The following is an 11443-nucleotide window of genomic DNA, read 5'->3' as shown; positions in this document are numbered from 1 at the left end:
TCTATGCCTTTCCTCCTCTGGCCGCATATTCTTCAAGTGCCATTGCCTTCCTCGTGCCGCATCTGCTGCAACAGTGAGCTACCGGTCTGCGACCTTGAGCCGCCGTTCGTGGATGGCCGGTCCCTGTTCCGCGGTGGCGCACTCCCAAGCCCACCACGGCTGCGCACCGCTTCTGTCGCGGTTTCCGCAAGTCGCCGTCGTGGACGAGTCACCTCTGCCATGGCCAGGACCCAATCAGCCGCTGGCCAAGTTTACTGCTGTGGTGAGAACCCCGAGCCGGCCATGTTCCCTCACAAAATGCCGCCGTCCTGCATCTGAGCCGCCTCGCGCTTGACCCGTCGTGTTGCACTTGACTTGCCGCGTCGAGGATGAGCTGGCCGCACCCTCCGCTTCCCGCCTGTGAGCTCACTTGGCCTGTTTACAAATTGCCATCGTCTTCATCACAACAGTCGCGCTAGACCGGTTCAGTTTGTGGTCGAGCCGCCCTTATGGACTTGACATGCGTTGAGTTATTTCCGCTGCAACCCGGCCCAGCCCTTTCCACGCGCACATGCTGCCGTGGGTAAGTCGCCAGATCAATTTCGTGCGCCGCCGCAAGTTGCTAGCTCGAGGCCTGCAAGAATTTCTGCCATAGTCTTCATGTGTACAGTGGCCTGTCCAACTGCTACTCTGTCTGAGGCATACCGGATCAAGTTTCGAGCCGGCCGACCGTAGTGCACTGTGTCAAATCTCAAACTGTATCAGGATCAAGTGCATGGTGTGGCAGTACTATAGTACGGCTTTGCTATGAAAGAAAGATCTAATAGAAAAAGGAGCAGCTGCCGCATGATCCTCCGCGTCCACACCAGCCGATGGGGACAATCCATCAAATCAACGTGGTGCTAAGTATTGCTAATATGCAAGTGGTCAAAAGTCAAAATACCATGAATCAGCAAGAAAAGAGAAAAAAAGGAGGGGGATCCAATGAGGGTGAGGAGGTCCCGGACTCAACCTCGGCAGCCATGGCCCGTCTCGCTTTCACTTTGCCTCGCCTCCACTACTGCCGCGTCTCCGGCTGCGCGGCGGGTCACCTCCATCAAATTTGCCGAGCTGCCGCTGGATCAAGCCCCTGCTTCCTCGCTCGTTGCAACCTCGTCAAAGCTGGCCGTGCCATGAGCCGCCCCCACGCACGGCCTTCCGCGCTGATTCGCGCCGTGCCGTTTCACCAAGGCCGGCTACCCCGCGTTTCTCTGAGCCAGTTAGAGCATCTCCAACAGCCGCGCTAAGCGCCGCGCGCAAAAAACATGTTTACCGCGCGCACTGCGGCTGGTTTTGCGCGCCCGCCTATGCTGGCTCCAGCAGCCGCGCTATAATGCAGCACGCGCGCGCCGCTCCAGCAGAGTGCAAAAATACAGCGCACGCGACTCGCCGGGCGTTTTGCATATATGATATTTTGGACAAAAATGAACATGTGAAATTTGACACAAACAAGTTGACGAATAAAAGTTCATGCCCACAAGTTCAAAATCATGCCCACAAGTTCATCCAACCAAGTTCAAATGCAAACTAAAGTTCAAGACATGAAAGACACATCAATCTTCATCTTCCTCGTCTTCGTCTTCATCCTCATCTTTCGAAGATGACTCTTCCGCCTCCGAAGATGAATCTTCCTCCCTCTCCTCATCACGCTCAAGTTGTGAGCATCAAAGTGTTCTTTCATTCGCCCCCAATACACGTCTCTACTTTGATCACCTCCAATGGATGGATCCCTCGACAGTTGCAAATAAGTATGGCATAGTGACTTGTCATCGTTGGTTGAGTAATTGCCCGCTCTTCCTTTCGGCGCCTCGACAATTCCCTCACCCTCCTCGTCCACCTCAAACTCATGGTCTTCGAAATGGATGTCATTGGTTTGAGACCAATGCGAATTGTTGGACCCAACACCCATAGTGGACATGTATGCATCATCGTTGAGACTACAAAGTTTATTAAACAATTCAAATAAGCTATCTATATGTGATGATGATGCATTGAAAAAATAAGAAGAAAAGAAAAGTTGGAAATTTTTCACCTTGGGGGCATTTCGTCGAACACGTGGTGCGCGTCGGCGGCTGGCTCAACGAGGGAGCTCGCCGGTGCTTCGGTAGCCGTCGCGGTCGTCGAACGCCCTGCAAACTTCTTTCCCCTCGCCTTCGTGGTGTCGGAGCCGTCCGCTGCCTTGTTTTTCTTCGCGGATATTTTTCCCTTCTTCGTCCGCGCCGCATTGGGGACCTTCTTCGACGGAGCGGCGGCGGCACGGGACGGCGCTGGCGCGACGCCACCCGGCGCCGTGGTCATCCACGGCGGCAAGAAGAGGCTGCGCAAGAGGCCGACGCTCGGCGGAGCTCCGGTGGTGGCGACGCCAGCGCTTCCCGCGCTAGGGTTTCCGGCGGCTGCGGCTGCGGCGGCGGCGGGGGGGTCACGGCTGTACAGCGGGGTGAGCGGGGCGCCGGTGTGCGCGTCCATGGGTGGGTGGCAGGGCGGCGCCGCGCCGCGTAGGACGAGGAGAGGAGAGAGTGCGGCGCGAGCGCTCGAGTGTGCCGCACGCTATAGCTGGTGCCCGAAATACGCCGCGCGGGTAAGTGTTTTCAACCGCGCGCCCAACCCGTTATAGCACGCGCGCCGTTTTTGCATGCCCGCTAGATCGACCCGCCGCGTTGCACGCGCGCTAAAACGGCCTAATTTGCGGCGCGGCGCTAGTTTAGCGCGGCTGTTAGAGTATCTCCAACAGGCGCCCAACGCGGCGCGCGCAAAAAACAGCTTTAGCGCGCGCCCATCGCCTGGTTTGGCGCGGCGCGCTGCGCTCGCTCCAGCAGCCGTGCTAAAATGCAGCACGCAAAAAATGCAGCGCACACACAACATTTTTTTAATTTTCAAACGCATAGATAAAATAAAAACTAGATAGATTGCATAAATAAAAAACGATACAAAGGTGTTTTACATCGGTGCAACTAGATAGATAGTTCGAAAGCATAGATAAACTACGACGCAACTAGATAGAAACTACTCTAAGTCGCTATCATCATCACCATTATCATCCTCGGCGGTGTCGTCCGAGGTGTCTCGCCAGATGTCCAGCCACCGATCATCGTTCGGCGCGAAGAACGACTGCCCACCTGCTGCAACGATGTCGGACTGCGCATTCGCCAACGCCTTCCGCTGACGCCTTTCCAACCGCGTCTTGCGGGCCTTCGCGTGTCCTCCTCGCGGCGCCTTGCCCAGTAGGCCTGCTCATAGGCGGCGTCCTCCGGGTGGCGCTGGCGCCACTCCGCCATGACCCGCTCGTCCTCCTGGGCGACGAGGAGGCGGCGTTGCCGCTTGGCGTGCTCCGCACGGTCTTCCGCCATGTTCAGACGAGGCAGAGGGGCGAGGTTGAGCGCTTGCTGGAGCGTGTACACATCTTGAAAGTTCATCTGGCCGCGCGGCCGGCCTAGGCGCCACGCCGCCGCGTCGTACGCGCGGGCAGCCTCGCGCGCCGTCTCGTACGTGCCGAGGCCGAGCCGGAGTTCGCCAGAGCGTATCTCCGCGGTGTAGCAGCCGTTGGGGTGCAGGCGGATGCCGCGGTAGCCGAACGCTCCTCAGCGGCGCGGCAGCATGGCGGCATGTCGGTGGCGGGGTGCTGGAGCGGCGCGTGGCAGAGAGGGAGAGGAAGAGAGGAAGAGGAAGTGTGGAGAAGCACGCGGCAAAGCGGAGCGCGGCAAACCACCCCGCCACGCACTAAAAGCTGGGCTTACCACGCGCGCGCGTCGTTTGAGGCGTCTGTTGTTGATGCTCTTACTGCGCTCCACTCCAAATCATCATTGGTACGCCTCTGAGCCGCCCCGGCTCCATACGCTTCGACGTCCACAACTTCTGTACGCACCTGCTACGCGCCCGTGTTGCTGCGTCTCGTCAGGCCCGCACTCGCACGGTTCCGCCAGTGCCGGCTCTGCCCCCTCGCCTCGCCTCGCCGATCCATACCACACTGAACCGCCTTGTCGGGACGTCTTGAACCACCAGCAGCATTGAGCTGCCCTGGCCTACGCAGGGCAATCTGCTGCTGAGCCGCCGCTCACTTCCACCTGCCAGAGATGCCTCCATGGCCTCCTCCGCCTCACTGCCGGAGTTGGCGCCGAGCCGCACCAAGTCGCCCTGCATCGAGCCGCTGCTGGAGAGCCGCCCCGCACCTCCGGGTTTCCCTGCGTCGAGCTGCTGCTGGAGAGCCGCCCCGCTCCTCCGGGTTTCCTCGTGTCGAGCGCCGCTTGAGCCGCAGACTGCCCCTCGTGAGCCCACGGTCGACTGGCCCTCACCTCGCTTCAGAGCCACCCCAACTCGAGTCACCAGCCGACTCTGCCTCACCTCGCCTCAGAACTGCTACCCCAGTTGCCCCCACTTGGTTTTCTCCCTAAGCTGCTGCGCTGTTGCATGTTCTCCTGCTGGCTGCTGCCTGAAGAAAGGGGTCGGATTTAAAAAAAAAGGGGTCAACATGACCCGGAGGATCACTTCTGAGCCGCCCAGTGCTGTGCTTTTAGCTGCCACCTTTGTCATCATTGCTGCAACCCTACGGCTGATAATTTTCGGTCAAACATGTCAGGTGAAATCCATCCTGTTAAGTTTCTATTAATGCATTTTTATTTTCTATGAGAACAATTACTCTCGTTTGTGCAAATTCTTATGCAGAATTCATAATGGCAAAGGCGGCCATTAAACTATGGAACTTGCATACATCGGATGGATCAGTGGACATGGTCTTTTATAACCCGTTGGGATTCAACATATTTCAGCAATCTGCTGTTCAACTATATGCCGGTTCATATCACGGTGAAGTATGGAGAGTCTCAAGCCAACTCCTCGAGTAGTCTTAAAACTCAGGGGCTACAATGACATGACTCGGCGGAATTGGCCTGTCTCCGTGAATTCGAGAACCCCGGAACGTTGAAGGGGAAGTTAACCCGGTCCCGGAGGCTGCTGCCATATTGATGAAATTTAAAGGCCGTCAGAAAAATTTCTGGCTCAAAATGAAGATTTTGGTTTAAAATCTGGTTCAAGGGAAATCTGCCTCTCATAAAGCTATGAAGCTCTCAATATCCGTTTTACAATTCCGGCTCAAAAGAATCCATCTCTCGCAAGTTCGAGTTCTCAGAAAAATTAAAGGTTGCCAAAGAGAACTTGCTGACATGATGTGCGGTTCAAACATGGGCATCCTGTCTTATGGGCTTATCTTATGATGGTCACTTATGGGCTTCCTGCTCATTGAGCAAAGCTGTGAATATCCCTCTTGATCCGGCTAATGCGCCACACTTACAAATCACTTGGGGGCTCCCTACTCATTGAGCATAGTTGTGAATATCCCTCTTGATCCGGCTAATACGCCACACTTACAAATCACTTGGGGGCTTCCTGCTCATTGAGCGTAGCTGTGAATATCCCTCTTGATTCGGCTAAAATGCCACAAACCACTTGGGGGCTTCTTGCTCATTGAGCATAGCTGTGAATATCCCTCTTGGTCCGGCTTATACGCCATGCTTACAAAGCACTTGGGGGCTTCCTGTTCAAACATAGGTGTATTCACCAAAGAGAACATAGTGTTACTACCCTTGTGAACTGGTTGGAACACCAGGTGTATTCACCAAAACATTCCGGGTTATCCTGCTTTGTAGAATCTGCCACTCCGCCCGGGTAATCCTGGAATGACAACCCGAACTCTTGACAGTCAATCTACATAGACCCTGAACTTGTCAACGTTAAACCAGCGGTCATGTGAGGCCGGATTCACAAAGTGTAAAAGGTTAACTCAGTGGCTTGGCGGCCCATGAAAGCCTTGGAGCTTTAGGCTTGCCGGCCTATGAAAGCCTCGTTTTCTCGATTTTGATTCGTTATCTTTTCCTGAGCATTTTTTGGGATTCATATATTTATGCCATATTAACATATGGCTTGAGACAATTCAGGCCATGTAGCCTTAACTATATGACTCATAATTGAGCATATTGGGTAAATAACCCGCCCTGATAGCAGACTATAAGTTGCCGGGATATTTTTGCCTTGAGCAATCAAAATCATGATATTGCATGCCTACGGGTCAACACACACGACGGATTATATTATTCAAATCTTGAATAGCCAACATGGCTGGATTTTTATTATGGTTATCAATAACCAGTATTATGATTGAGGTTTTCAAAGTCGCTTTAAGCGCAATGGCTATTATTTTATCAATGGATATGATTTATTCTACAATGGAAGGAATAGTCCCGAGTCTCTGCAGGCTTACAACCCAACACTTGGGGGCTACATTATTCAAGTTGAGATTACATCAAATATGCAAAGTCCCATGTCACTGCCAGCATGCACCATGGCACTTGGGGGCTAATGCAAAGTCATTTTTACTTGCCTTATTGAAGACCCGACTCATCACATTGTAATAAGCCGGCCCTTGGGGGTTACCAATTGCGCCTGTCAAAAATTCAAGGTACACAAACCTTAATCCATTATATTGAAGGGTTCATTGCTCAGTTGGTAGAATACAAAGCTCTTAACCTTGTGGTCGTGGGTTCAAGCCCCACGATGGAGGCTACATCATATGATGTTATTTTCAATGAAGTATATATAAAGTCCCAGCTCAGTATTATCTTACTAAGCCGGACCTTGGGGGCTACACGTTGCTGTTCAAGTCTACATGATCATATCTACAAAGTCCCTGCTCATTATTGCATAATGACCCGTCCCTTGGGGGCTATGTTGGTGGAAGTTTTTTACGAGCTTAAGGCAATTACAAGTCTCAGGTTGCTGCAAGCATGACAACCCGGCACTTGGGGGCTACATATGTGGAATATTCAGTTTATGACTAGTGCATTATATGAACAACCCGTATTTCTTCAAGGTTGTGACATTTATATTAAAGCAAGTCTTAAGAGGTTACTAAGCTCCCTTCTTAAGACTTGGGGCTACAAGTGATATGCATATAAGGGAGGTACATTTTCAAGCTTGATGTTAACAACAATTTCGACCCGGTGCCATCAATATTTACAAGTCGGAAATTTGGCAATGATAAACCGGCAAGTTTTTCATCTTTAAGCCGGCTGAAGATCAGATGAGTATTTCAAAGACCAATATTTTTGTTAAGCATTGGGAGCTGAGTCAAATGAATTATTCTTCACCTTTTTTCTCTTTGAGAAACCAACGTCAGCAAATTGGTTATGAAGCTGGCCTATTGACCCAGATTTTCTAGAAGAAGGAAATGAAAATTGGAATTAAGGATGATCAGGTGCCGGCTTACGAGAATTTTTAACCCGGAGCACAACTTGTCAAGTTTGTTTTGTGTTTATTTTGCAGGATCAGTTTAACATGGATAAATCCAAATTAAACTGGGGGCTAATGTCGGGGATATACCCTGCGATATGACCCGGCTGGAGATATGACCGGCTGGGACTTGGTATTTCATTGATGACAAGGCAGATTATAAGCCAAATTTTAAGCCGACAGACAGTTATAAGGCAGATTGTAAGCCGGCTGATACGTCCATTTTGCATCATGCTTTTATATCGATATTTATTGCATTATGGGCTGTTATTTCACATTATGTCACAATACTTATGCCTTTTCTCTCTTATTTTACAAGGTTTACATGAAGAGGGAGAATGCCGGCAGCTGGAATTCTGGGCTGGAAAAGGAGCAAATATTAGAGACCTACTCTGCACAACTCCAAAAGTTCTGAAACTCCACGAAAGTCAGTTTTGGAATATATTAAAAATATTGGCTGAAGAAAGCACCAGAGGGGGGCCACCCACCGTCCACGAGGGTGGAGGGCGTGCCCCTGCCTCGTGGGCCACCTGGCATCCCCCCGATGCCCATCTTCTGGTATAAGGTGTCCTCTGCCCTGGAAAAAATAAGGAGGAAGCTTTCGGGACGAAGCGCCACCATCTCAAGGTGGAACCTTGGCGGAAACCAATCTATGGCTTCGGCGGAGCTGTTCTGCCAGGGAAACATCCCTCCGGGAGGGGGAAATCGTCACCATCGTCATCACCACCGATCCTCCCATCGGGAGGGGGTCAATCTCCATCAACATCTTCACCAGCACCATCTCCTCTCAAACCCTAGTTCATCTCTTGTATCCAATCTTTGTCTCAAAACCTCAGATTGGTACCGTTGGGTTGCTAGTAGTGTTGATTACTCCTTGTAGTTGATGCTAGTTGGTTTATTCGGTTGAACGTCATATGTTCAGATCCTTCATGCATATTAATACCCCTCTGATTATGAAAATGAATATGATTTGTGAGTAGTTACTCTTGTTCCTGAGGACATGGGAGAAGTCTTGTTATAAGTAGTCATGTGAATTTGGTATTCGTTCAATATTTTGATGAGATGTATGTTGTCTTTCCTCTAGTGGTGTTATGTGAACATCGACTACATGACACTTCACCATTGTTTGGGCCTAGAGGAAGGCATTGGGAAGTAATAAGTAGATGATGGGTTGCTAGAGTGATAGAAGCTTAAACCCTAGTTTATGTGTTGCTTCGTAAGGGGCTGATTTGGATCCACATGTTTCATGCTATGGTTAGGTTTACCTTAATTCTAATTTCGTAGTTGCGGATGCTTGCGAGAGGAGTTAATCATAAGTGGGATGTTTGTCCAAGGAATGGCAGTACCCAAGCACCGGTCCAACCACATATCAAATTATCAAAGTAACGAACGCGAATCATATGAGCATGATAAAAACTAGCTTGACGATAATTCCCATATGTCCTTGGGAGCACTTTCCTTTATATAAGAGTTTGTCCAGGCTTGTCCTTTGGTACAAAAAGGATTGTGCCACCTTGCTGCACCTTGTCTACTTTTGTTACTTGTTACCCGTTACAAATTACCTTATCACAAAACTATTTGTTACCGATAATTTCAGTGCTTGCAGAGAATACCTTACTGAAAACTGCTTGTCATTTCCTTCTGCTCCTCATTGGGTTCGACACTCTTACTTATCAAACGGACTTGTGGGTCATCAAGACTCCTTTCTGGCGTCATTGTCGGGGAGTGAAGCGCCTTTGGTAGGTAGAATTTGGTAAGGAAAAGTTTATATAGTGTGCTGAAATTTACTGTCACTTGTTACTATGGAAAATAATCCTTTGAGGGGCTTGTTCGGGGTATCATCACCCCGACCAGTAGATCAAAGAGTTGCTCCTCAACCTACTGAACCTACTGAAAATGTTTACTTTGAAATTCCTTTGGGTATGATAGAGAAACTGCTAGCTAATCCTTTTACAGGAGATGGAACATTACATCCCGATATGCACCTAATCTATGTGGATGAAGTTTGTGGATTATTTAAGCTTACAGGTATGCCCGAGGATCTTAATCAAGAAGAAGGTCTTCCCTTTATCTTCGAAGGGAGAGGAATTGACATGGTTTAGGCTATGTGATGATATTGGATCATGGAACTACAACCGATTGAAATTGGAATTTCATCAGAAGTTTTATCCTATGCATCTGGTTCATCGTGATCGTAATTATGTATATAATTTTTGGCCTCGCGAAGGAGAAAGTATCGCTCAAGCTCTGGGGAGGCTTAAGTCAATGTTATATTCATGCCCCAATCATGAGCTCTCAAGAGAAATTATTATTCAAAACTTTTATGCTCGGCTTTATCTCAATAATCGCTCCATGCTCGATACTTCCCTACTGGTTCTTTTTTATGAAGACTATTGAATTCTGATGGGATTTATTGGAAAGAATTAAATGCAACTCTAAAGATTGGAAACTCGACGAAGGTAAGGAGTCAGGTATGACACCTAAGTTTGATTCTGTTAAATCTTTTATGGATACTGATGTTTTTCGTGAATTTAACACTAAATATGGACTTGACTCTGAGATAGTAGCGTCTTTCTGTGAATCATTTGCTACTCATGTTGATCTCCCTAGGGGGAAGTGGTTTAAATATTGCACCTGCTGAGATAGAAGATATTGATGTTACAATTAAGCTTGCCAATAGAGATACTATTTCATCAATTGGGATTGTTAGAGATGTAGAAGTCTTGTATGGGAAAGTTAAATATCCTACTGATTTTCTTGTTCTTAGTTCCCCACAAGACGACTTTTTGTGACGCCCAGATAATTAAGCTACAGTAAACCTCTGCTGATGATGCCACATCACCTCTGTCACTGTCTAATCTCGCATTGGATCAAAACTATTCAAATTCAAATTTCAATTTTTGTCAAACAACAAAAATTTTCAAACATTAAAACAAAAATGTTCGGAGTGTGCCAATTAAGGCCTAGGTATTTATGGTGAAGAAATCACGCTTTTACAAAGTGTCTAAATACTTTAAAACAAATTAAAATAGTAAAGGAAGGTAAGAAATAAAAATAGAAAACAAAAAACCAAAAGAGGAAAAGAGAAACCCCCCTCCCACTGGGCTTTGGCCCAGCAGGCCACCAGCCCAACTGGGCAAAGGCCCAGCCGGCCAACCCCACTCCTCTCCTTATCACCTCACCCCCGCAACCCTAACCCCCCCCCCACGCACCCACTTCCCCCACCCCCACATCGCCCGCTCCTCCCCCCTCGCTCTGAATCTGGAACGGGAGGAGCCAAATCCCCTTCGCCCTCGCTCAACGCCCGACGCCGCCTAGACCTCGTCGGAGGCCACGTCGCGGGAGCCCCCCTCGCCGGACTGCCTCCCCAACGCCAACGTCCCCGACCTCCTTCCCGCGCCCCACTGCCCGTAACCTATGACCCGCTATGAGCCTCGCTCCCTCCCCTCTCCCGCGCATGACCCGCCTGCCCGCACTGCGCGCGCTCACGCTCGTCGCCGCAGCCACCGCACACATGCGCGCCGCCCCGACCCCACCTCTGCTCCTGTTGCGTGCACGCCGTCGCCGCTCGTCGCGTGCCGCATCGCCGCTCCCGTGCCCACCCAGCTGCGCTGCTCGTCGCCTCGCCGCTGCCTCGCGCACGCGCTCGCGCCACCCGCCACCTCGCTGTCAGGGCCGGATTTTCGGGGATATAATTCCCAGAAAATGGTCCTTGTGCTCACCAGCCCCAGGATTACTATTAGCTGATGAGGCACCAACTTGATACAGAAATTCCAAGAAAGGTACAAAAATATGTAGTACAAGACTATTCTGGCTTGTGAGTACAACACAAGGTTTCTAGTGGTTGATGGCGGAAGCGGTTGGTGGTTCATTAGTGTCTATGGGACTCCATTTCCCACAGGAACAGCTGACCAGGATAACTCCTATCTTCGCGAGGCTGCTATCATTATTGCGTAGGTTCCGGGGCTGTCATCGCAACGCTCCTCTCCATGCAAGATATCTGGCCAAGACAATAGACAGGGACAAGCCAGTGAGTACTATGAATGTACTCGCAAACATTGTGAACACAGGTATAATATAACAAATAATAATCAAGCTCTGGAATATCCCATGATCACAACTTTAGTCACGAAATAGAAATCCAAGA

The 11443-nt window shown here is 49.9% G+C and overlaps 1 protein-coding gene across 1 annotated transcript; it reads right to left on the bottom strand.

The window, feature by feature from the left end:
* Nucleotides 1-2046: 2046 nt before the first annotated feature.
* On the bottom strand, nt 2047-4155 carry LOC147974580 (uncharacterized). The gene is made up of 3 exons (XM_087520084.1): nt 3979-4155; nt 3237-3539; nt 2047-2565 (listed from the first exon to the last, which is right to left on the bottom strand). Exons 1-3 carry the CDS (start codon nt 4153-4155, stop codon nt 2047-2049), a joined length of 999 nt encoding a protein of 332 aa, XP_087376210.1.
* Between the last annotated feature and the right edge of the window lie 7288 nt (nt 4156-11443).

Source organism: Triticum urartu, chromosome 4A (assembly GCF_056163025.1).
Source record: "Triticum urartu cultivar PI428250 chromosome 4A, HENAU_Tu73, whole genome shotgun sequence".
Taxonomy (NCBI): domain Eukaryota; kingdom Viridiplantae; phylum Streptophyta; class Magnoliopsida; order Poales; family Poaceae; genus Triticum; species Triticum urartu.
This window is presented reverse-complemented; position numbering and strand designations above follow the sequence as displayed.

Excerpts from the sequence above, each read along its gene's own strand:
- LOC147974580 (XM_087520084.1), bottom strand. The coding sequence starts at position 4,155 with ATGCAGGGCGACTTGGTGCGGCTCGGCGCCAACTCCGGCAGTGAGGCG. Across the intron at positions 3,540-3,978 it reads CGACAAGGCGGTTCAGTGTG|ATACGCTCTGGCGAACTCCG; the intron begins GTATGGATCGGC and ends TACACCGCGGAG. Across the intron at positions 2,566-3,236 it reads CCTATGAGCAGGCCTACTGG|CGTGCGGCACACTCGAGCGC; the intron begins GCAAGGCGCCGC and ends CACCAGCTATAG.